Below are 25,561 nucleotides of genomic sequence, written 5' to 3'. Positions count from 1 at the left end.
CACTAGATTTTACCATAGATTACCATAGTTTACGTGCCGAATCTATAAAAGGGTGAAGATTTAAAAATTTAAAAACTAAGAAGGCGGCAAAACTAGTTTCTGCAGAGGACAACCATAGATAATATGAGGCAAGTGACATACTGACGACAGTAGATACGAGGTGAGTACGAGATATATTATAGGCTTGAACTGTAAATCTTCACGTTCGTCCTAGCATTTATAGCGTAGGCCAGACCGACGTGTGTGTGTGTGTGTGTGTGTGTGTGTGTGTGTGTGTGTGTGTGTGTGTGTGTGTGTGTGTGTGTGTGTGTGTGTGTGTGTGTGTGTGTGTGTGTGTGTGTGTGTGTGTGTGTGTGTGTGTGTGTGTGTGTGTGTGTGTGTGTGTGTTAGTGATGGGCGATATTGATACGATTATTGTCATGAACAAATAATCACGATTATTGTCAACTCACATATTTGCCGATTTTGATTATTACTAGTTAATGAAAAGTACACGATGTCGATTATTGCCAATAAAATAATCACGATTATCATGACGATAATTGAATAATTGCCCATCCCTAGTGTGTGTAATATACGAACCCTGGACTGTATATTGTATAGTATCTATGGTGTGTGGGGTGAAATACTACTTTTTCTTTTGTGTGTGGGTGGGGAAAATTTTTTTTCTCATCCACACACTAAGAAAATTTATACCGGCCCTAATCCCTTCCACCTCCACGTCTCTAAAAAATAAACCATAAAAGTTATTTTGCCTAAACACTACAGAAAAAGACCTAAACAGAGCCGACAAGCCTAGGGATCAGGGCGGAGCAAGCCTCCCCTCAGCAACAGTGAGATTGATATCAGGGGGGGATTACTGGAGATTGAGAAGTTGAACCCCTTAAGCATCTCGCAGAGGAACGGACCAGGGAAAACCCCAAACAACAGCGGAGCCAGCCTATCACTGAAGAATATGGGGAATTCCACTTGACACTCAACAAATGAGCCAGGTGCTTATACATCGTGGTAGCAGCTGTACCCATACCACCAGAACTGGAGAAAACAAGAAGGACAAAACTGCCATGCTCAATTTCACGTATATGTTCTTCATAGGCACGACGCTTTTCAGAAGACGCACAACGCTTTTTGGCACACAATAAGAAAAAGTTGGTCAAGCATAACTCATGCGTGGCCAGACCGCCGGCTTTTTAAAATACTAAAAATGTTGTGCAAGGTCCTAGCATTGGACTATGGGGGGCAGTAGTCTTGTGCCCAAGAAGCAGTCTGGACATGAGACTAGGGAGGAATCATAGTAAAAGATAAAAAGGTGCAAAACGAAAAACATGGTGGGGCTTGAACCCTGGACTACCAACAGTGTGTTACCATGAACCCAATCCTAATGCTAACTTTAAGTTTGCCTGTTAAATATAATGATGTCTTTCGTTGTCTGTGTGAAGGTAAGTTTTTGGTGAGTTTGAGGCAAGCTAGGGTTGCTGGATGCTCACTTTACTTGCTCCAGCTTGAACTCACCAAAAACTTACCTTAATTCAACTAGTGTGCTTGATACTAGAGTACATTTCAATAACATTTGTGTTATTAAAAAAAAGTTTCAGTTCAGAAACCACTTCCTTCTTTTTATATTACTCTTGGTGCAACCAGTGAGGCCAAAGCCTCACCACGTTTTGGCTGAAATAACTTGACGAAGCCAAAACTGGAAGTAGTGAACATGCATTTATCGTACAGTACAGTAGTACTGTGTAGTATAGGGATCATGCAGAACTGGGCTTTTTCAGCCAAAAATATCACCCTAAAACCAGCCTCAATTTACCTTCATGATAACTTGGCAGTATTGGTTAGGCACAGCCAAGCCCTAAAATGTCTTCAGACCAACCCCAAACCCTTCCAAAAGTTTCTATGGAATTTTAAAAATTTTATTTTTAACAGAATTTTATTCTGACTAACTGATGCCTTCAGCCAAGCATAACTTGACAATAGATATAGCAATGGGCTTGATCAACTACAAAGAAACCACCATATAGAGAGTTCAGCTGCAAACAAATCACCCTGTAGAGAGTTCAGCTAGAAACAATCATCCTGTAGAGAGTTCAGCTAGAAACAAATCACCCTGAAAAGAGTTCAGCTACAAACAATGAGAGTTACAGCTACAGTTCAGTTATGTAAGAAGTCACGTTATTAACTACAGTATGTGATAATCATTCAGTGTTAAATATACAAATATTTAATCAGACAGAAGCTATACACACAATTACTTCCTTTGTTCCACAATCCCTGCAGTAAAGAAAAAAAAAATTAAAAGGAAGCACCAAAGCCAGTTCATGGCCAGCTTTGTGGCTTGCAATACAAAAAGAAGTGATATCTAAACCAAAACAGCCAAGCTATAAAAAAAAAAGAGTGCGGCCCCCAAAAGGGCCAAGGTGAAAAAAGATGTGAAATCCAAGGTGGCAGCCAAGAAATGGTTGTGATGGTAGGTTAATGACAAAAATTTTAATTACGACAATTCAGGCGAATTTGGTGCTGAATCCTAGTGGAGGAGGCAACACAAATTCACCTGAATTGTCGTAATTAAAAATTTTGCCATTAACCTACCATCACAGCCATTTCTTGGCCGCCACCTTGGATTTCACATCTTTTTTCACCATAGCCTTTTTGGGGGCCGCACTCTTTTTTTACAGCTTGGCTGTTTTGGTTTAGATAATTATATCACTACACATTTGGTGGTATGCCAAGCGAATATGTTTTAGGAAATAATCGCAATTGTGATTACTTGAACAATGTAATCAATTACGATTACATAGACTTTGGATTACAATTACATTAAACACTGTAATTGATTGTAATCGATTGCTGATTACAATTACCCCATGCCTGGAAATAATGACAATTTTGTTCATACCTACTGCATCATAAATAAACACACATGACTCTCATACCCTTGGGGCTACAGGAATGAAACAAGGATATTTAAACACTCCATAAACAAGTAAATGAGATGGTGTATAGGTGTACTGAATTTGAGACTGGCTTCCCTGAGTAATGGTTTAATTAAAACTTGTGTATTTTTTTTCTTTGAAGCATGCATAATTTCACTTTTTATTTTTATTAAGAGAAGTATGCTTGTGCAAACTAGTCAGGCTTTTACTGAGATGACTATGTCTTAACTTGTTGCAATGATTAGTCTGAACTATAAATTTTAATGTCTTAGCTATGAATCAGTTACACAATCAGTTAATCAATTGGTTATTGCTAAGGATGATTAATAATCGGGCTATGTATGCAAAACAAATCAATTGGATCACATTGTTAGGAATTGTACATTGCAAAGCCACATTTTACATGTCAAACAGCACGTTCAATTGATTAATTTGATGATAACACTGTTAGTACATTGACAATGTAAAAAATAAGCATTAAGCCAATTAACTGGTTATAGAGAGTTGATAATCGGTTGTAGACACTTGGTCCAGGTCATAGCTTTTTTTTTTTAGGTCACAGCTCTATTGGCCACATGGCATACCTGTTTTGTTATATAACTCCCGCCACATATATACATATATAGATGCACCAAAGTATTCATACAAAGTGCCAAGATTAAAACATCTCTTCCACTGATATCTTGTTGACTGTATTCATATGCACAACAACCTGTCTTAGTTACAGGGAGTACATGTCCCTGTAATGTGAGATGTTTAGGAAAGCAATGCACAATAGTCGTATGTTCACAATTAAATTTTAAAGTTGTGGGATCCAGCAGCTATAGGGGTTGCACCCTGCTATTCCACCTATGCCAGGAAGATGACACTTTTATTGGTGAACTTCTTGTTTAAGTATAATATCACTGACTGCCTTTTACTTGACTCTACAGTATCCTCTAGGTAACTGATATGCGCATTGCATGCATATGAACATCTTTGCATCCTGGGAAGATGAAATTCAGTCTGTCACCTAATGTTAGAACATATTTGCAAATCATACAAGGAAATCTATTTTCATTGTTACAATTGTGATATAGCGCAGACAAAATATATCTGGAGTAATTTGCTAGAAACTTATGTATGCAGGCAAGGTGCCTGTCAGGCATACCGAAATGCATATGCACACCAATATGCCAGTGGTGTGTATATTAATATGTGTATACTGCAACATTTTGGTATGTCAGACAGGCACACTTCACTTATCCATGATACAAAGCTACTTATATCTACAAAGTCTTACAAGTTTTGTGTATTTCTCCACTATACCTATTTATTCTGCATTCTTCATATTTAGCTACATGTTTCTGACTCCCTGTATTCACAGGCTTTAAGCCTTCTCACAGGTCCCTAGTGGGATAGCATTCACAGAATAAAAACCTATCGGATCACATTAGTAGTATATACTGACTAAATTTTCTTAGTCTGTGTAGCTATTGAGAGTATTCCCTACTTAACTACAGGGAAAAGCATTCTACCCTGTAACACTTTAGTGTAAAACATCAATATTAGCCACCCCTATCATTTCTGTGTCCTAAATTTTTAAATTAATTTTTAAAATTCTTCAGAAGAAAAAAATGATTGACCGTAACTAGAACAATGCTACTACCTAACTTGTAAAGGATCCTAACTAAAGCTTTGTGTGTGTGTGTTTTTTTTTCACATTTATACAGACTTATACTACTTCAAAGAATTTTATGATAAAGGCAGTATGATGGTGGCTGAATGGAACATCTTTACTCAAGTATTTCGTTACCAAATGACTACTGGTACAATCATTGACCACAATAAACTGCAACCTTATACTACAGCCAGTAACTGTTAGTAATCATGTCACACCACAGACAAGTTATGAAGACTGTTACTAGACAAGTTGATAATGTACAACTGATAATGGGTGCTCCATGTCAAATGGAAGACTTACCTGTTCCAGGTCCTCATTATGATTACTTGTATGATACCAAATTTGAAGAAGATGTTCCAGTTAGTTATGAAGAAGTGAAACAAAGGACAAATACCAAAACCACCTTCCTACAACATGAGGTTGAAGAGCGAAGTCACAAGCCAACAAAACCTCACCACAATACTCAGCAGACACCAATAACATCTACAGCTGGCATTGTGAAGACGAAAACACTTCCTAAGAGGAGCTGTATAGTAACTGGAGACAAGCAGTACCCACTTGATCCTAATTTATTAGCACACCCTCACATGGACCAATATTTTGTGAAGGACAGGACTGAGGTGAAACCAGGTCATTTTCTGGCAAGGCTCACTCTTCACCATCACTATCTAGTCAGGTGTGTACATATTTTTCACCTACCATTTTATAACTTAACTAATTTTTAATCTGCAATTGTTAAAAATTGACTGTTCAATTAGAGTATTTTGAAGGATTTCTATTTAGAATAATTGATATCCAAATTTCTTTCTTATTGTTTCCTGAGAACACTGGATAGTGACTCTACTTTGTATACATTGAAGATCAAACAAATTGACACTGTAATGATCTTTCATGCATCAGTATTAGAAATGCATTAGTTTAGTATGCGTGCCTTGAAAGTTAGAACTGTTCATATATGGTACCATTACAATGACAGGTATGAGGAGAAGACAGAAGCAACTCAACTGTCATCACAGGAAGCAGTTGCAGCTGCTGATTTAGTAGATGGTGCAGTCACTGAGCGACGACACTTTCCCCTTAATGTAAACAGGACCGGATATATTGTATTTAGTGTAAGTAGATATTCCCTCATGAAAAGTACTTAGAAATCAAGTTGGTAATTCAATTACAGAGTGACTTAACAAGATTTACAGGAGACAAGAAATACCCACTACCCAGTAGAAAAGCTGCTGCAGTAAAGTTGGGCAAAGGTGGTAATGGATTTGTCTTCTCAATATTCCACAATGGCAAGGAGTATGCGGTGAAGAAGGTAATTAGAACATTATAATAATAGACTAGTAATGAGTGTCCCCATTAGACTGTGTACAGACCAAGTGAGATCAGGGTACACTCTCAACTTGCTCATGCTAATCTTGTCAACCTTGATGCTGTCCTTATGGGGGAAGAACACGAGAGACACAGAGGCAAATTCTATGCCTTCTGTTTCATGACTAAAATGGACATGGACTTCAGAAGTGTGATCTCCACTAAGGAACATGGCTGTCTGAAGCATCTCAAGTTACAACTTGTTGAACAGCATAACTTGTGGGAGTTGGTGATGGTGAATGTGAAGTATGTACTGAGGTCAGTACTGAAGGCATTAGATTACATGCACAACCAAGGACTGGTACATCGTGATGTCAAAGGTACACTATTCTGTTCCTAGTCAATAACACCAGCTCATGCACTACACAGCTAGTAACATTTTACTGAAGATGCGGTGTCAGTGTACTAAACCATTGATGTGTGCCTGTCCTCAAAAGTACTCAGTCAAATTGGGAGACTTTGACTCTTCCACTACCGTACCTGGATATGGTCTGAGGATTGAACCACACCAGATGATCCGATATGCCAGTGTGTTGCCGTTGGGAACTATGGGATATCGAGCACCTGAGGTTTGTTTGTATTCTAATGTTTTAGTGTATATATGATGTTGTATCAGCAGAGGAGGCTGGACACGGCACACGTGAGCGCATCTGTTTCAATGTAAAAAGCAATCGAGCTTCTAATGAAGTTTCTAAGTACACCACTCGAAAATGCAATCAATTTCTTCTCCGTTCGAACAATCTACCCCAATCTACCCCACCCTTTAAAGTAGTAAATTCCTCGTTCAACTTAAGTGTATCACGTGAGAAAGCAGCGCGGGAATGTAATGGATGGTCAGGATTGCGCGAGAGCATGTACTCCGGAAAATTCTACTCAGAAGCGTGCAAGAAGTTCCCCAACGCTGCAAACACCTCATAGAGAGCCAAAGCGGATTCCTCTTAGACAGCAGGACCAGAATAGGAACAGTTTGTCGCCACGTGTTTTATCACAAACCTTTAGAAACAGGTCGAATCATATTCATAATCCTAAACCAAAGGAGAGATGGACTGATTCCGAATTAAGAGCACTGACTGATTTTGTGCTGTTTCATTGTGAAGGTAATGCATGGCCAGCTCACAAGCGTGAAGATTTCTGGGGAAGTGCCAGTGAATTTGTGCAAGCTAGATCAGGCCTGAGCACGTGCAGAACTGGTAAGTATATATTAGCCGTGTTAAAATTTTAAGTACAGTTACTTTTTAGCACAAGCTTGCCGATTCCAAGTAGTTGGAGGCTTATCCAAAAAGTACAAGACGCCAAAAGAGGCAGAGGCCGACTTTTGTGGACAGGATTCTACTGCACGTGTGACACCTGTGAATGAGCCCATGCGTAGTGCACAAAATTCACCTGCACCTGATACAGGAAATGAAAATCCACCCACATTTGCTGATCTGTTTAGCAGCCTACCAGAGGATACTCAACTACAAACACTCTCTGGGCTTTTCTCTTCATATCTGTTATCTTGTCATGACCTGCAAGTTCCTGATGATTTCCTGTGCCATTCAGCAAATGCCATGTTACAGTTAAGGCTAAATAAATGTACAAACGTTTTGTACAACTTAGCTAAAGGAATGGGGACACTAAGGGAAGATAACACCGACTCGAAATTTCCCATGAAAGGTATGCCTATGGGCTTAGTTGAGTATGCTGCCAGCTTTTTTGCTTGCGATGACCTACGAGAGGTAATTTTCTGTAAGGAAATAAGGCTGTTAATCTCTTTTCACACCCAGATATCTTGTCCTCCTGATTACCGGTCATGGCAGCAAAGCATGTACTGCCAATTTGGACAGAAGTGGACAAAATTACTCCGGGGGCCCATGTGGAGTGTAGTGTTTTCTGGACAATCATCAGAAGAGGCAGAAAACAACTCACATAGTCAAAGCACTATGAAAGTAAAGAGCTGGATTTGATTGCACAAATTAAAAATTATTATGCTGTAGGCATTAGTCAACATTCCAGCCCTGTCGGATAGAACAATGCGCCGTGACATCGAATCAAGTAACATACATTTGAATTCACAAATCCAGGTAATTTTTCTTAACATTGTTTATCATCTCTCATCCCAACATTATAGATTTCTGTTCTTGATGAAGCTGCCAGGTCGAGCCCTGAGGCATGGTGGTGGCTAAAAGCTGATGGGTGTGACATCACCAAAGGCCTTAAAGAATCTGTGAAGCAACAGTGGAGTGGTGATGTTGATCTAAATGATGGCTGTTTGCAGCAGCAGTTTAAGGGTTATAAGCAACGATTGGAGGAGGCCGATAAGGTTGGTCTACAAAAGGATAGAGCTGGGGAAGATCTAGATCGCACCTTGCAAGATTTAGTGAAGGACTTGGACTTCATTTATTCAGGTATACATACACTACATTTATACATGCATAGTGAACTAAATGGATTGTTTTAGAATTGAAGCAGTCAAATGATACTTACTCAGAGAAGTTGCAGTCCAATAAGTACATTGAAAAAGACCTCATCAACTTGAGCTGGAAGATAAAGGAACTTGGGGACTTAAATGAAATGGGAAGATCCTTGCATACAGAAGTTAATTTATTGTATAGCAGATTGGAAGCTGGTCAGTGCTTTTGGGAGCAAGAAAACATTCCTAGACTCTTGACAGATATTCGGAAGAAGTTACGTTCCTTTATTAAAGGAATAACACGCCACCAACGTACTGCAGCAACCCATATTTTGGTTTTCATGATTAGCCAAGAGATGCGAAGAACAAAACCATATGCGATACCAGTTCAGTGTATACCATACAAGGGCTTGTCTGATTTAAAAGTTCGTGAGCTCTCCAACAGGATTATTGAAGAAATGACTAAGAGGAAGATGAAGGTGGCAGGTGAACTACAGTGTGGGTATTTCTTCATGCCACTTATTTTAAATTTATTAGGATTCACTACAGATGGCGAGTGGAATTCTCTACGGAGTAAAGGGAATACTCGTCCATTGTCTGTGTTTCAAGTCCTTAGTGATGCCAGAAGAAAGTATTCGCGTACAGGGCTACAGACAATGATTGGAATGTTGAGTCCATTGTGTAAGCTAAATTTAATTCAATTATTTAGTATATCTTTGTATGTTGATTTTACAATTAGGTAATGCTGACGGAGTTGTTACAGCACGTGTTCATAATGATGCTGTGCATACAGACCTACTCAATCAAATTCATGGGTGGATTACGGCAGGTGCAAAACAAGATGATGTAATTGAGCGACTCAGGTTAAAGACCGTGCCTACAGGCTATAATGTTCATACCTGGATACAAGGTATGTACATCTTAAAATCTATATGCTTGAAATGGTATTTACTGTTGCAGGTAAAGATGAGACGCAAGTAGACAAGTTGAGATCCATTTTGGCCCAGTTGGAATATAAGCACCAAATAGATCTGTGGCACTCCAAAGGAATTCCTTTCAAAGATTATTTGTATGTTCCGGAAGTACATCCAATCACGGGACTTCAGTTTTGTGAACGAGAGGATGAAGCTCACATATTGAAGGTACGTGATAGTTCCACAATTTCTAATGTGCTAAAGCACCTATGTATAGGATTGTCAATAATAGCTCCTTAGGGTTAGTGTTTGGCTGAGAAATTTATATGCTTTATAATGAGCAGCCAGCTTTTGTTATTGAGATAATGCATATATTTTTAAATCCATGTAGCGCATTGGACACAGTCTTAGAACCGGAGGACATGCTGACATAGAGTTAGAAAGGTTTCAGGAAGCTTTACATGACTCGTCTGCTGGGCTGACTTACACAGCTCTATCAGGTGTCCGTAAACAATCTGTAGAGGACGTAGAGAGACTGTTTAGCAAGTCTTTAGTGAAATGGATGGAGGAGAAGGAATACAATGCAGAGGCCCAACATCTTAGGATTGTCTGTAACTGGAGACGTGCCTGTGATGAAAGGGGGCTTACAAGGGTACAACGTAGTGAATTTAACAACGATTTTCTGAATTACCTGCTTGATGATTTAATGCCTTGGCACAAAGAAGAGAAACTAAGAGATTTTAGTTTACTGGAAGTTAACAGGTATATTACATGCAGCTTGGTATGTTTATGACAATGTATTTCTGGTGTTTAGAAGCATTGCGGGTGTGAGAGGGTTCAGTAGGGAGACAATAATTGCACTTGCTGCTAACATTGAATCTCGTGAGTGGAGGTGTAAATACCTTGCTGCTAACAATGAACCACCCGAGCACCCCAGGGCAAGTACAACCGATGACGTGGAGTGTTTCTTTAGTGTTTTGCGGGATAGTGTGGGAAAAGATTTCACACTGAAAGAGGTGAATAGCATTGCATCTTATACACTAACTCATGCTTTATCATGCAGGTTCAATTTGGCTGGAGAAGAGTTGTACATGAGTTTGCTAAAAGGCTTGATCCAGAATTGCCTTTTTATTACTACACGTCATCTCGAAGTCGTTTTTATGAGGGAGAAATGCCTGATTTTGATACGAAAGGAAACAAAAGTTCCAAGCCAAAGCGTATACCTCAGTATGAATTGCTCGGATCTAACAATAGAGTTACACTTTCTGTCCGTAAATCTACTTCAATCAGAACCTCCTTTCACAATTTACCAGTCAAGCTACCACCACCACCTGGCACGGTTTATCAATTAACAGATGAGCATTCATATTCAATTCATAAGAAATAACTCAGAAATAATTACAATTATTGACTAGCACTACTACATTGTACAACAACTCGGGACCATGTTCCATTTTTTGTAATAATAATTCCAGCATACAAGCCTGGAGTTTTATACAGTTTGAATCTAATCCAATCAAAGTATATCTTAAGAATTTTATTGTGATCCATAGCGTGGTGCACATCAGGAAGAGCTTCTGACACAACATATCCAATCCGTTCCCAATCCTTATCAACCTTGCACATAAATGCAATGGAACGGGAATCAATATTATTGCTGGGCTCCTTTTGAAGCTTAACAGGAACTGTGTGACCATCCTTTAACTTCTGCTTGGCCAATCCCAGTAACTCTTGGTAACGATGTTCTTTTGTTGCCCCTATGCACTTGAACACCACTGAATGGGTAATAAAGGAATTAGTGAGATCCTCTTCATCACTGAGAGAGTCTAATCCTTGATCCTCGACAACAATATCTGACCCTTCATCACTGGGTTCTTCGCGATCAAAATCAAACCACTCCCAATTCCACATCACGAAAATCTTATTATCACAGAACAATGTGTATTGAGACAGATCAACAGCTTTACTAAAATCTTCTTCCTGTGAAATTAAAAAAAAACAAACAATAAACTGAACAAATTTTTATTAATTTCAACTATTAAGCTATTTGAATATTGTAATACAACATTCAGTTCAAGTTAAGCTGCACATGTGGCGTTCTCACATACATACACAATCATAAACATACGCAATTACAGCCACAATCGCGTACGTCTATTAAGAAGGCGTTATCAAAGCTAACAGGGAACCGGGCCACTGCAGGGAGAGGGTGATCCAACAAATCAGTGTCGTGAGCAAAACCGTCGAAGTAGTGTACAGTACCATCATCCTGATCCTCCCAACATAATTTGATTTCCCTTAAAACAGGTTTATATACAGGAAAGTTGGGAACAACGTATTGAAACGAGTTCCCCTTCGCGAGTACATCGACGTAGGCGTACTGCGCCATTTTGGTATGCAAACTATGCAATTAAAGGGATTATTTTTGGTAGCGCTTATATCGTGTCCAACCTCCTCTGTTGTATCAGGTATCAATGCATCTGGTGATCTCAGGACCATATGAAGAATTGTACACAACTGGTGTGGATATTTGGTCATTTGGTTGTCTCCTTCTCAACATGTTAATTGGTAAAGCTGGTCCACTGAAGCAGCGAGGGGTGTGTTGTACTATATCACAATAGCAATTTGTTAGTATAACATTATAGGAGGCAGCGTTATTGCTGTCAGCTCAAGATGAACCTTACAGTGAGGAGCTATACAATAAGATCATCAAGGTGTGTTGGTGACCTTGTATCATCTGATTAGTGTATTGTATAGGTGAAGGAGCTACAGAAATATTACAGTGATGTACCAGAGTTGGTTGACCTTGTACGCAAATGTCTGCAGGTAAATTGTGCAGCAATGTATAGTTTCAGTTCACCCTAATAGAACATACAGTTACTCCACATTAGAAACTATTATACAGCGCTGTAGGTAGGCAGCTGCTTATTATGCTTGCAAAACAAGCATGATAGCATCTGAAGCATTAACCATAATGTCACCATAATAGACGACATGCCATATAAATTCTTGCTTTTGAAAATAGATACCACAAAACAAGATTAACAATTAATTTATTCTAATACAACAGTCAGTAATGTCAATTGAGCAGTCAGGTAGCTATTAGCATGATTATTGTGTTAGAGTATATCACCTATATACATCACACAAAGTTGTTCTCCAGCCTAAAGGTTATTAGTTATATGAGGTCTGCAGCACAAGTTACTGTCAGACCTTCAGCGCTGGTCACTGTAAAGTGTTAATAATAATAATAACAACGAACCTATTATAGCAACTAGATTTTTTAGTACTGCAGCAATAATAAGTAAAGTATAATACATGTAATTTGGTGCCTAATCATAGGATAAAGGATTTAAGCAAACAAAAATAATAATTGTTGCCTTAAGGTCATTTATTGTTGGTCTACAGCAATACATGTTACTTGTATTAATCTGTGAACACATGAATATCTATATTATCACACCACCAAGGAAGAAACCACACCTGATGCACTTGTGAGGTAGTTGTTTTACATACACAATCACTCACTGTTCTAATATGTCCAGTAGATACAAATGGGTGGGGTCAATGCTACACAATATTGCTATGCTCTTACAGATATTATGTATGTTACTAACAATTTAATTGCTCGCAGGTTATGGTTCATTGTAGACCCACAGCAGCCCAGCTACTCCAACTGGATATAATGAAGTTTTAAACAGTCAGGGAATGGGATCACTCAGATGATAGCAAGATTGGTCAGCCCTCTGTGACTGCATTCCTATAGCTGTGCTACCTACTGTACTATACTTGATAACAATTTAATAAAATTTCTTTGTCTATGTACATAGCAGTTGATTAAAACACCAGCCACATAAAATTATTTAGCGTAAGGTGAATCTGAATTGTAGTGTTGTTCGTTGGCTAGATCTGTTTGTTGCTCTTATTGACACATAGTGTACCCCTCGTTTGAGCTGACACAGTGACAATGGAGATGTACCTAATGCAAAAAGATAAACAACTCATAATAACATTGGAGGGTATTGCATTAGAAGGTTTTCCACTAAGGGTCACTACATGTAGGTGCTTACATCTGGTCCATGGTCTATTGTCAATAGAGCAATCAGTTACAGCAGGTTGTGATAATGAGTAACTGAACTCTATGCAGTTGTGTACACGTTGTGCTCCAGTTAGTCTAATCTGAGGAGGTCTTGAGTCTACCAATAGAACACATGATTAATTGTATAATAATGAGCACAAGTATGACAAAAAAAACAATTTGATTTGTTCTATTAAAGTATAATATTCCTTATATAGTGTGGGTAGTTTACCTGCAATATAAAAAGTGGCCGAGTCTTCTTGTTGACATCCAGCCTTGTCAGTAGCCCGAACAGTGATACTATGTTGACCAGACTTGAGGTTTGTTTGTCTGTAAGGTGACCGACAGGGGGCATAGTCATATTGGTCTAGTTGACATTGGGTAGGAGCTGAACTGGTGAAATGTAACTGAACTGAGTTGCCAGTCACCGATGGGGAATGGATGCGGAGTTGAACTGGATCTGTGTAACAAGAGACAATGCAAAATAGGAGTACATCCCATGTTAGCATGGGCTTATCATACAAGCTAACCATAAGTAAAACTGAATCATGCCAGGTATCATAAAGAAATAAGCTTACAGCGTATGACATACCTGAAACATGAAATGAAACTGAGTCTTGTTTATATCCATCTCTCCCATCACTAGTTCTAACAGTGATAACATGCTGGCCCCCATGTAGTCCTGACTGATGGTAGGGTGATGTGCAGCCAGTAAAGGAGCCAGAATCCAGTCGACATTGTGTTTCACCATTAGCTGTGAACTGTACAGTCACCTCACCACATGTCACCACTGGAGTACTGATGTCTAGTAGGGCTATAGTTGTGCTAATAGTGTTATCATCTAATGATCTGCTTTCTTACGTTTGATGTTGATGTGGTATAATCGGTAACAGCGATTGCCGTTGGTAGCCATATCCCTGAAGATGACTTGGTGCTGGCCAACTGTAACACGAGGTATAACCCAAGGTGAAGTACAAGACTGAGGCAAGTTGTTATCATATTGACAATGCAGGCCGTTAGTAGATGTGAAGAAGACACGAAGTTGGTTATTTACAACTTTGTAACTGTCAAGACTGAAGCAGGGCAACTCTACAGATAAAAGAATAAGCATAATAGGTATACACTGTACTGAACTAGACATACCTCTAATGATCACATCAAATCTTCTGTTCCGTATACAATTGCCTTTAGAATCAGACCCAGTGATGGTAATTGTGTTCCTACCCTCAGGCAGTCTAGTAAATGTGTGTGGAGACGTGCATGGCAGTGATTGACCATTTCCAACTTGACAGGTGAATGGGGCTTCTCCGATGAAATAAACAGTAACACTGTCACCATTCACTTGCTGGTTAACTACTTTAACGCATGGCTCAGGCTCAACTGTAAAAATAAATGGTTTGCAGGTTATTGAATAATGCTTGCAATATGCATGTGACCATGTACATCTAATGGTAAACTGCCTGAATATTTTGCTAAAAGACCTCAAGTTACAAATTAATTTTACACTAAAAATGTTTTGGAATGGCTATGTTCATGTCAATGGTATCCTGTTGGTATTTGCAATAAATTGCAGTATTTCAATCATCATGATACCAAATTCCATTCAGTGTATATTATTAATCTATTGAAATCCCTACACTAGTGGGAGAGGCCAACTTTGTCAAGGAGTGGTGGCATTCGAGTCACAGATATCATGTCACTGTGAAGCCAAGAAATTTGAAGGCTCTAAGATGGTATTTTAGGCCACTGTAATTGTGTCATTAGCATTTAATTGAAATATGACTGTTCTGTTAAAGTGTTTTGCTGTTCTGTTAGAGTATATGGTTGTTAATAAAAAGTGAGGGAGAGGCCTTTTCACCACCTACGCTTCTAAACATACTTATCTGATTATTCACACAAAGTGCTTTATCAGTGCTACACCATTGCAAATCCCATCACATTATTTTGGAGGGAGAAGCTAGTACCAATATTATTACATTACTATCAATCCAGGGACCCACAAAAGGCTATAATGGCTATAGATAGACTTCTGTACAATTTAACAATTACAAATTGAATGCTACCCACACTTACAAGTAATGTTAAAATGAGCAGTTTGTGTGCACGTATTGGCTGCACCACTGATTGTCACTGTACGAGCACCAACAAACAATCCGTCATATCTGACTGGTGAGGTACAGAAAGCTGGAGACTGATCATCTAGTTGACAAGTAAATGGACTGGTGCCTTGAAATGTTATTGTCACTGAATCTTTATTCACATTAGTCTCAACTATTTCAATGCAGACAGCTACATAATACAATATAATAAACTAGCAAACATAATAGTGTACAGTTATATACGTGGAGGGGATGCAGGTAGCCTGTTACCACGGGCAACAAAGTTGGATAACTCCCTGAGCACAGGATAGGTAGACTGAGTCATCTTGCTTGCCAGCTCTGAATCCCCAGTTGTTAATATCTTTCTCATTGAATTCCTTTGTTCTGTTGTCGGAGAATAGAACTAAAACATGACAGTACTATAACTGTTCATTTCATTAATACATCAGTTACTTACCACTTCAAAATCAACTCCATCAAATTCTGGACAGGTGTCACTAGGACCAGCTGGTCCTGAGGGGCCGGCTGGTCCAGGGGCACCTGGTAAACCACGATGTCCAGTTGGGCCTCTAAGTCCTGGATTACCAATGGGACCTTCATCACCTGGAAAACCTGGTAATCCTGTTATTCCTCGAGAACCTCTGGGACCAGCATAACCAGTTGGTCCAGTAATTCCCAGATATCCACGAGGGCCAATAGGACCATTCTTTCCTTTTATTCCTTTAAGACCATTAGGGCATCCTTGTGGACATGCAGTTGCTACCACTATAATAATTGATTGCAAGTGATAATATCAAGACACTGGACAGCATAATGTAGCAAAATAACACATACTGCACATATATTTGCATATTTTCACACACGCAATGCAAGCACATGCACAGCACATGCACAGCACATGCACAGTACATGCACAAAATAAGACAGACCATACTGTTACATACACTTTACTTACTTGATGAGAAATAGCCTTTCTCATAAGAATTTAGCACACAATCAGCAGAGCCACCTTGCTGGCCTATTGGTCCAGGAATACCAGGGTCTCCTTGTTTACCAGGAGGGCCTTTATTGCCATCAACCCCTACAGCAGTGATTAATATAAAGAGGGTGTGTTTTTGGAGTATATTACAAAAGCTTATATGTATATTACATACATTATTAAAATACTTCAATGAATAATTATTGCATTCATTTGGGTGGTTTTCAAACCAGATCAACTAAATAAATTCTGTCATCATGCATATATTGCATTGTAATTTGTTAATGCAATACTGAAACTGAAATGGTAATACCATGTTCATGGCTTGTAATTATAGTAAACTAATTAAATTACTGAAACTAAAATTAATATTTTTTATCAGAAACTACACAAGTGTTTAGTACACTATACCTGGTGGACCATCATACCCCATGTCTCCCTTTGCTCCTTTTGATCCAGAAAATCCATTGCTTCCATCTACACCAGCCTTGCCAGATGATCCCCTTGGTCCAGGGAACCCCGGTAAACCTGGCTCTCCCTTTGGTCCAATGATGGGGGGACCATCCGCTGTAACATCTAATAAAAGGCTGAGATCATTACTGTATCCTTCTCACCTCTCACACAAGTAACATTCACTTTAATAACAGTTAAGTCATCCTCTTCATTCTCATCATTTACTTCTTGTCTGTTGGGTGGTATCAAGGAAGGTGTCCTCAAGAATCCATATCGATCTTGGAAGATTTTGACATTGTTACAAGCACAACCTGGTGGTCCGGGAGGGCCAGGTGGGCCATCTTTTCCAGGAAATCCTCGTTGTCCAGCATAACCCTTTGGTCCTGATGATCCTGTTGGACCAGTTCTTCCTATCACACCATCAACTCCTCTGTACCCTGGTGGACCAGTCACTCCTGGTGGTCCAGGATTACCTGCCCTTCCTCTGTACCCTGGAGGACCTCTGGGTCCACGAGAACCTGTATCTCCATGTTGTCCCTTCAGTCCAAATCCAATAGGTTGATATGATGCCTGCCTCTTGGTTGGCGGGAGGTAAGTAGTTGTAGAATGGTGTACATTAGACTCATACTGTAATCAACATCATCTTACCCACATAACCTGTGAACAACTATATATTACCTTATAACAATAGCATTGTCCTGCTACACCTTGTGCTCCCACTGCCCCATATTCTCCCCTATCTCCAGGTGGTCCCCTCATACCAACTCTACCAACGGGTCCCTCTAAACCTGGTTCACCAGGGTCCCCAGCTTTACCACGAGTACCATCAATACCTGCCAGATTAACAGGAAAATTTACAATGTTCATAATATAGTGTGGGGTACAATTAATACCTGGTCTTCCTGGAACACCACTTTGACCTGGTGAGCCAGACAAACCTGTTATACCAGGTTCTCCCTGGGGACCAGTCAGTACAAGTACACCTCCACAGTCATCTTCTTCTTCGGCTTCAACTTGTCTACTGGATCTGTCATGAAGTTCTTTGCTCTTTACTTGTGTGGTCCACTTTAATGATTCTTCCTTATGTTCCATATACTCATTTACCAAGTGATTATGAAATCTTCTAACTGATTCTTTGTACTGCTTATCAGATTCCTTGTCGTATATTTCTTCAGTGACCACAGTGATGTATCCCAACTCTGCCATTCGACGAGTAATTAACTCATCTTCAGGTAAGGGACATCCCCCTAATCCAGGTGGACCGGGTTTGCCATGTTGACCGCGATAACCAGGTGGCCCCTGATCACCAGGGGGACCGTCAAGACCATCAAACCCTTTATATCCTTTGCTACCTATATTGGATCATTTACTACATGGTACTGTATACTAACATTGCATACCCTTTCTTCCTATAGGGCCTGGCATGCCTCTTGCTCCAGGTTTCCCAGGTTGCCCTCTGGGACCAGGTTCACCAGCTAATCCTCTAAAACCAGTTGATCCTGTTGGACCAGCATTGCCTTGCTGACCAGGATAACAGTTTTGTAAGGCTTCACAATAGCAGGGTGTTCCTTTAGGGCCAACAGGTCCCTGTATACCATTCTGCCCTTGATAGCCAGGGACAGTACCAGGCGGACCATCCGGTCCTTTGACTCCAGAGACACCTTTATCTCCCTTTATTCCTATACCAGCTGCTCTTCCATCATTTCCCCTCTTCCCTTCACCTCCTGGTGGTCCTGGAGAACCAGTGGTTCCTGGCAAACCATCTGATCCTGGAGGAGCAAAAACTTCTGATCTTTTTTTTCGTGAAGATCCTGAGTTGTATTCCTACAAATGAGTAAAATCATGGTAGACAGCCACACCATCCTCACAGTAGCAGCAGTTCCGTTGATCTCAAATACAGTAAGGTTGACACCTCTACCTTCTCCACTACTATCTGACATGAACACCAGAGTCAATGCATCAGCAACATCAACTTCTAGTTGTATCCGAGGATCTGTCTCATTGCCACATGTCACCAGTATATTGTTGGGATTACCGACACTTTTCTATGACATAATATCTAATGTCCAGAGAAAACATTAAGTAACTAACTGTACCTCTCGGAATTCAAAGAAGTCCTGACACATCCCATCAGAGACTTGTTGGAAAACATTATTATTAATAATTTCTTCTGTAATATTTAACTCTCCTTGCAAATCTTGCTCTAAACCTTCATAGTACTGATATACAAAGCCTGCTCTCCTACACATAGCAAGTGTGTTGAAATGACTGAACTGGATTGTGATTCTCATGTGCACTTACTTGTTTCCTATTATAAAATAACACACTGTGTCATTAAAATAATTTCCATCAAAGCCAAATGGAGTTTCTATAAACAGTAATGAGCTGTTCTCATTGATAGGAAAGACCTGAATCTCGTCAATTATTTCATTAAATGAAGTCACAATTAGTTCACACTGTGGTTCCCCAAATTCATCCAGCACAATGATGTAATTGTAGCATGCCCTGTACCTATGACATATAGACCAATGTATTGCACAATGATATGTCTATAAAGAATGCTTGTATGGTATATTAGAGGTGGGGTGTACACAGTGCTCATATCTGAGATAGTTGATATCAGTTAGCACACTACAGCACACACTTGGTACCCACCCATCATATAATCTCATTAACATAGTATATAGCTATATATGCACTTGCAGGTGTGCACTTAAAACACCTGTTGGTGTTTATAGTGAAGTATATAACATCAATTGAAACAAATGGTCACTTTTCAAAGGACTAAACAAATTTCATTTACTAAACAAAACAGCTCTGTTTCTCACCAGCTTGACCATTTTCCCAGTAACCCATGTAACTTCATGATGTTGTAGAATTACTACACTAATTAAATATTGCATAATTGTTTGTAATTAATAGAATTATCATATCACACAACACAGCTGCAGATGAAATATCATTACACTCTAATTAGATCATAAAACCTTACACATTCTCAAGGGACTTGTCATACTGATTATACTAGTACCAACAAAGACACAAACTTTTGTAGTAAACCATATAAAATATTTTAGCCACATCATCATTTTATTATGTAATGGAACAGAAAATGTACCTCTCCCTTAACATTATCGTATTACTGATCACAAAGTATAGCTATAGCTGTGACCATAATTGGTGACTGAGGCTACATCTTTACAATGTCATTGTTACAACTCACCCTGGTTACAACTAGGTGGTCACACATACCAGCCACAAAATAAATATGACAATACATGAAGGAACGTTCTTTTATTACAGGCTCTATTTCTAATAGGACATAAGCAGTACATAAGAAAGAAGGGCTTCACAACTTCAGTAACATTGAACTTGCCAACTAGTCATGTTAATGTCAGGTTTATTATGTGGGTGAGGTAGCTTAGTATATACCTACACTAACTAACACTGTAAATCAACTTGTGGTAGACACATAATATTGTCAATGATAATTAAGTGATGTGGTTTATACACACTCTTTATACTACAATAATATTATGAAAGACATTGTATGGCTGCTTTGTGATGTCTAGATGAGTAATGGTAATAATTGGCTGTTGTTAACAATGTGTATACTAGTAGACTGCATAGTAACCAAGTAAGTACTCTATACCACCTGTTGGTTAAACTGCACACTTTACCATCTACATATTTCCACTGAATGTTATAGAGTTTATCATGACACCTGGGGAGTGGACTTTACTATTTTATCTCTGAAGATTCTATTCTTTGTATTCTGACCACATATCCAAATCATTATATGTATAGATATCTGAGTAGGGATTTTCCAAACAGCCCTGATAATTGTAATGCAGACAGTGACATATGTACATAAATCAGGGTTACTTGCTTAGCATACTACAGTTACTGGAAAATTTAGATCTAGTATTAAATTTTGTACCATGTACAACTGAATATTAGCAATACAGCCACATTTCATATGGTTTCTACGTCACTTAACTAAGCAATATAGCTAACATTGTATTGTACTTTTAGTTATGAATGATATGCTGGATATCCAGCGACTTTTAGGGCCCAGCACAGAAAATAAATGTACAAACGGAAGAGGAATAAGGACACCCCTAATAGTGTGTAACCCATCCCTCAGTTTCAGTACTGATTATATGTCCTGACTATTATGGCATTCCTATTATGTAGCTTATCATATATCACTTACAATGTGGTGAGCCCTGTTCTTGACTCAATTTCATTTCTCTCCATTCGACGTAGAGTAGCATTGCGATTACAAGTTATATTAGCTGGGTACACTTTAGTAACAACTTGATCCTCTTGAGCTGATACCACAACCAGACTCAATAATAGTACAACAGCTGATAGTGTTGGCCAATGCATACTAGCATAACAATAAGATTATAACCTATCTGAACTACTAATGTCTATTTATATTAAAATGGAAACCTGCAATGTTTACTCTATGTACCAAACCTGACATTCTGCTAGTACACAAACACTACTAGTAAACTCCTTATCAACATAATATTATGATGATTATAAAACCTGGTCACTAACATATTAGAGAGAGAAATAATCATCACCTTTATTGCTAACTATAGCTAACTATACACCTAGCTACTCAGCTTGTCCACTCACCTTAATATCACAACATGACAGTTCAACTAAACTGATCAAATAAAGGTGTGGAGAGAAGTTTATAGAGACATGGAGACACCAACACTCTTGATTGATGTAGCATAATTGAATGAGGCTAGTGATTTAACTACAACTGGTCACTGGATTATTAGACAAATGTTTGGGTGTGTATATAAATGGACTGGTGATTATTATGATGGCTTCACACAATACAATGATCATTAAGTAGCTTTTCATGTTAGGCCAACAAAAATTGAAGGTTATTCATTGTAACCTGATCTTTAATGACATAATCATGAACTGTTTAGTCAGTTCAGCTACCAGGTGATGGGCTGCCACCTGTAAGGAAAGCTCTACAAAGGTACCGGTGTGAAATGATGTTGAAAATATTAGTTGTGGTGTTTAAAATAACATCATCTACACATATAAAAAACCTTCCGGGTAGTTGGTAAAGGCAGATACGATCAAACCTTTCAGCCCTTCAAGGTATTTGTCCCATTTCACTTTAGGACATTTAGCTCAAAGATTTTCGCTTAGGCTCCTAGGCTATGGGTAAACACCTCGAACAGGCTCTGCCTTCTGTGTACACCCTCCAGTGCCTAACTGGTAAAGTAGATAATAACATCAACCTTCCCATTTCTCAGACCTTGGTTAATTGGAAACTGGTCATGAAGATTTTAGTGATGTTGACATAATTATAATTAAGGTAAGTAATTACTGAGTTCATCACCATAGTACTGTAATGATTAGTATGATGACATGTTCAATAATAAGACTATTATCTAGACTTCCCCATACTATTATTAACTCTTGTTAGTATATAAAGTTGATGAATCAAATATTGTAGCAAACCTGTACAATATGCTATTATACGTAGCTACATAGCTTTGTTATGACTGTACACATTTGTATCCCATTGCATATCTAGCTACATAGTTGTATTTGACAGACTTCTACAGAACAAAGACCCTAATGCACAGTGTACACACATCATGGACATTATTAGCTGACATGTGACATTCACCATAGTAACATTGTGGTAAATTTCAATGTTTATTCTGTGTTGAAATTAATGCCCATTATTACAGCCCAACTCTGCACCAAATCTGAAATGTGTATTTACTGTAAATAAAGAGATTAAAGTTTGGGGAAAACCTATGCTTTATCTGATCATTTTCACAGGAAATAATTTTAGTTGATTAAGGATAGCTAACTAGATACGCCTGTTAACTAGATACCATACACATACATTGACTTACTTATTCACGATGCATGGCAAATTGCTGACAGTGAAAATGGAATACTTATATAAAGACAAAACGCAGATAACTACCCTGTTATAGTTTGTAATCACCAATGATAATTATAGCTAATTAATAAATTCTGGATCCATATGTCAAGCACATAGCTATGAATCGCAACTCCTTTTCCCTATAAAAAATTCTTCAATGAAAATTTAAATGTAGTTTTACACATACTGACAATCCTTTTAGTCATTAGCTTACATTTTTACCAATAGCTATCTAGCTAATGGTACGCATATCTTTTAGTGAGAGTTTAATTATGTACTTAACACTACAGGTTGCATGCCAACAAGTTGCATACTTCGAGTAATGTAATTGCCACAAGAACTCTTGTGTATAGAAATCATGTAAAGGCATGAATAAATATTTTCTTATATTCTATATATATTCAATGTCAGTATAGCCAATCAATTCAAACACACAACTGCATAGTGGTACAGAAAGTGTCATGAAAGAAAATACGTGAGTTGAAACATAAAATTTTATTTAAGTGAAGCCTTAATGACATTGCCATTAACATGCAGACTTGTTCACTTTATAGCTTGTACAACAACTTAATGTGTCGTACATCAGTCAACAGAGGCGGGCCATAATCAAGTGAATGGTAAAATGAGTATAGTAACAATCTAAATTATGGGAAATTAGGTGAGTATACCTACTGTATTGTAACACTGCAGTATTGTACCCTGTATGAGATCATCATGATAGTCAAACTGAATGATGTCGGTAGCTGTGGCAGAGATACTATATGGCATGTACATATCTAATCCCAGTTTAAAATCAACTCCTATAATTCTCTAGAGTTGTTAATCATCACTGCAGTTGTACCTATCTAAAATGGATAAAATCTACACATATGTTTCAGCAAACTGAGTTTATATAATCCCAAATGAGCACTGATGATCCTTCTGCAATATACATACGCTTATAAAACTCTTTTCTCCTAGATCCAATACTAAAGTTGACAGCAATCCAGCTACTGGACAATTGATGTAGGGATCAACAACTTTAATATTTCAACAATTTTGAGGATCAATAAATTCTTGAAAATCACATGCATGCCAATGAATCACAGCAGTTTCTCTTCACTATATGCTGGGTGCTTATTTTTATGAATGCATTATTAATGATATACTTCAATAGAGTAGTCAAGTATATGCTACTGGCGGTATGGTCTAATCAATTTAGCTATTTAGTCAACATACAGTGTAGTTTCATTTGTAGAGTTCAGTAAAGAACATGTATGTGTGCGGATATATAGGTGTGTGTGTGGTGTATGTGCATATGATATGTAGTTCAATGGCTGAATACTCATTGCTCAGTGATGTTCAGTTACTAATGTTTTAGTTTCCTTGAACTTTACTCACATTGCACCAGTCTGCCCAGATATATATTGGGGACTTGGAGTTAACTGGATAGCAGCTGCTCATGTCTCACATAACAGGTGGGGCATTGTGTGCCCATGCACACTTTAAGACATGGAACAGCCTCCTAATTGAGATCACTCATGACTCGTCAACTTTGCCGCTCATTGGCTTGACATCATACAGATCTTTAGTCACACTCACACATACACACACCTTATCATATTATTGGCCTGTCACTGACAATGACAGGGTCCTGGAACCAGAGAGCAGGATCTGGAACAATCTTAATTTGAGCAGTATTGCTGGTGCAGAATGAGGTCACTTTTACGATGGAAAATTCTGTGACACCTGCTGTCACACACACACATACACACACACACACACACACACACACACACACACACACATATACACACAAGCGCACACGCACTACATCATCCATATTTGGTAGTCATGATAATGAAGCCTATAATTAAGGCTTTCAGAGTGTGCCTTGTAGAACTTCTCGTGTCTTGTATGGTCTCCAGCTCTATGGGAAAGTTCTTCCTGTGAAAGTTCCACTTTCAGTTTTGATTGTTGGCAACACACAGATTTTCTCCAAATAGTGACAGTTGGAATATCCATTCCTGACATGGCTGGTATATACCAACAGTTCCTATCTTGATACAGTTCATACCATCTATCACTCAAATTAAAGAAGTTTTAGCGATGAGATCTCTTCAATGTTCATTGTTTTCTTGGCCCATGTGCAGGTATTTTCTTCCTCTTACCAAACAGTATTGTTTTTGGCAGTCTAGTTGTATCCATATGACCCACAAACTCAGCCATTGTAAACATTTTCCATGGATACAGTCTCAAAATGCCAAACCTATCAAGTACAGTTGCTGACATAAATGCTGTAGTCACTGTTCATTCTGCTAAATGTCTCATATGACCAGGGAGTCTTAAATATCATGTTTCTGCTCTATGAATCTCCTTAGTGTTAGGAGTACTCCATCTACTAGTCCTCCTTGTATACAAGTCCTACAATGTTTTTACTTTTCATGGGTAGGAGAAACAGTGCCAGGTAATCAGCAATCTGTTTCCATCACAACCAGACTAGACTCAGCTGTTTTATCACCAACTAACTTCCTTCCAGGGTGAGACAGTACATCAATACAACTTCATTACAATCAGTCCTCCAGGTAGACACTACCGCACTAAAATAAAGATTGAGCAGAGGGTCACATGGCCATTCCAAACTCTAAAAGATTCAGAGAATGCACCACAACTCTAACTTCAGCCTGCATATCTTCATGAAAAGACTTAAGAGGAATATCAGACATCTTCAAGACTTGCCACAAGGCATGTTTTGGCACTGATTC

General features: G+C 38.6%; 4 protein-coding genes across 5 annotated transcripts; 2 read left to right on the top strand and 2 right to left on the bottom strand.

The window, feature by feature from the left end:
• The first annotated feature begins 26 nt into the window (after positions 1 to 26).
• LOC136260655 (uncharacterized) lies at positions 27 to 13,162 on the top strand. The gene is made up of 10 exons (XM_066054481.1): positions 27 to 160; positions 4,646 to 5,272; positions 5,573 to 5,708; positions 5,768 to 5,905; positions 5,954 to 6,281; positions 6,331 to 6,530; positions 11,736 to 11,864; positions 11,913 to 11,981; positions 12,025 to 12,093; positions 12,902 to 13,162. Exons 2-10 carry the CDS (start codon positions 4,803 to 4,805, stop codon positions 12,962 to 12,964), a joined length of 1,602 nt encoding a protein of 533 aa, XP_065910553.1. The 5' UTR covers positions 27 to 160; positions 4,646 to 4,802; the 3' UTR covers positions 12,965 to 13,162.
• LOC136260652 (uncharacterized) lies at positions 6,607 to 10,762 on the top strand. Of its 2 annotated transcripts, XM_066054476.1 has the most exons (12): positions 6,607 to 7,151; positions 7,201 to 7,679; positions 7,728 to 7,889; positions 7,938 to 8,024; positions 8,072 to 8,348; positions 8,402 to 8,839; positions 8,891 to 9,034; positions 9,093 to 9,263; positions 9,314 to 9,495; positions 9,659 to 10,029; positions 10,082 to 10,283; positions 10,331 to 10,762. In XM_066054476.1, exons 1-12 carry the CDS (start codon positions 6,788 to 6,790, stop codon positions 10,652 to 10,654), a joined length of 3,201 nt encoding a protein of 1,066 aa, XP_065910548.1. In that variant the 5' UTR covers positions 6,607 to 6,787; the 3' UTR covers positions 10,655 to 10,762. The 2 variants fall into 2 exon arrangements, with proteins under 2 accessions (XP_065910548.1, XP_065910547.1); XM_066054475.1 differs by having other exon boundaries at positions 7,201 to 7,889.
• LOC136260658 (uncharacterized) lies at positions 10,626 to 11,716 on the bottom strand. The gene is made up of 2 exons (XM_066054485.1): positions 11,420 to 11,716; positions 10,626 to 11,247 (listed from the first exon to the last, which is right to left on the bottom strand). Exons 1-2 carry the CDS (start codon positions 11,654 to 11,656, stop codon positions 10,672 to 10,674), a joined length of 813 nt encoding a protein of 270 aa, XP_065910557.1. The 5' UTR covers positions 11,657 to 11,716; the 3' UTR covers positions 10,626 to 10,671.
• Positions 13,054 to 21,660, bottom strand: LOC136260651 (uncharacterized). The gene is made up of 20 exons (XM_066054474.1): positions 21,527 to 21,660; positions 21,093 to 21,269; positions 19,178 to 19,387; positions 18,973 to 19,117; positions 18,745 to 18,921; positions 18,277 to 18,700; positions 17,770 to 18,228; positions 17,555 to 17,709; positions 17,038 to 17,503; positions 16,835 to 16,990; positions 16,400 to 16,525; positions 15,902 to 16,209; positions 15,688 to 15,847; positions 15,419 to 15,634; positions 14,489 to 14,725; positions 14,207 to 14,434; positions 13,938 to 14,159; positions 13,578 to 13,805; positions 13,338 to 13,463; positions 13,054 to 13,246 (listed from the first exon to the last, which is right to left on the bottom strand). The coding sequence occupies exons 2-20, from the start codon at positions 21,266 to 21,268 to the stop codon at positions 13,131 to 13,133; spliced, it is 4,335 nt and encodes a 1,444-aa protein (XP_065910546.1). The 5' UTR covers position 21,269; positions 21,527 to 21,660; the 3' UTR covers positions 13,054 to 13,130.
• Between the last annotated feature and the right edge of the window lie 3,901 nt (positions 21,661 to 25,561).

The sequence above is a fragment of the Dysidea avara genome, chromosome 7 (assembly GCF_963678975.1).
Source record: "Dysidea avara chromosome 7, odDysAvar1.4, whole genome shotgun sequence".
In the NCBI taxonomy this organism is placed as follows: Eukaryota; Metazoa; Porifera; class Demospongiae; order Dictyoceratida; family Dysideidae; genus Dysidea; species Dysidea avara.
This window is presented reverse-complemented; position numbering and strand designations above follow the sequence as displayed.

Bases quoted from the DNA above. Each gene is read 5' to 3' on its own strand.
- LOC136260655 (XM_066054481.1), top strand. From the start codon at position 4,803: ATGTCACACCACAGACAAGTTATGAAGACTGTTACTAGACAAGTTGAT. The intron at 5,273-5,572 runs GTGTGTACATAT...TTACAATGACAG, and splicing joins CACCATCACTATCTAGTCAG to GTATGAGGAGAAGACAGAAG. The intron at 11,982-12,024 runs GTGTGTTGGTGA...TGTATTGTATAG, and splicing joins TATACAATAAGATCATCAAG to GTGAAGGAGCTACAGAAATA.
- LOC136260652 (XM_066054475.1), top strand. From the start codon at position 6,788: ATGGATGGTCAGGATTGCGCGAGAGCATGTACTCCGGAAAATTCTACT. The intron at 7,890-7,937 runs GTAAAGAGCTGG...ATTATGCTGTAG, and splicing joins ATAGTCAAAGCACTATGAAA to GCATTAGTCAACATTCCAGC. The intron at 9,035-9,092 runs GTAAGCTAAATT...TTTTACAATTAG, and splicing joins TGGAATGTTGAGTCCATTGT to GTAATGCTGACGGAGTTGTT.
- LOC136260658 (XM_066054485.1), bottom strand. From the start codon at position 11,656: ATGGCGCAGTACGCCTACGTCGATGTACTCGCGAAGGGGAACTCGTTT. The intron at 11,248-11,419 runs GTACGCGATTGT...TTAATTTCACAG, and splicing joins ATAACGCCTTCTTAATAGAC to GAAGAAGATTTTAGTAAAGC.
- LOC136260651 (XM_066054474.1), bottom strand. From the start codon at position 21,268: ATGCATTGGCCAACACTATCAGCTGTTGTACTATTATTGAGTCTGGTT. The intron at 19,388-21,092 runs GTAAGTGATATA...TATATGTCATAG, and splicing joins AGAACAGGGCTCACCACATT to GTACAGGGCATGCTACAATT. The intron at 16,991-17,037 runs GTGAGAAGGATA...TAGATGTTACAG, and splicing joins GAATGTTACTTGTGTGAGAG to CGGATGGTCCCCCCATCATT.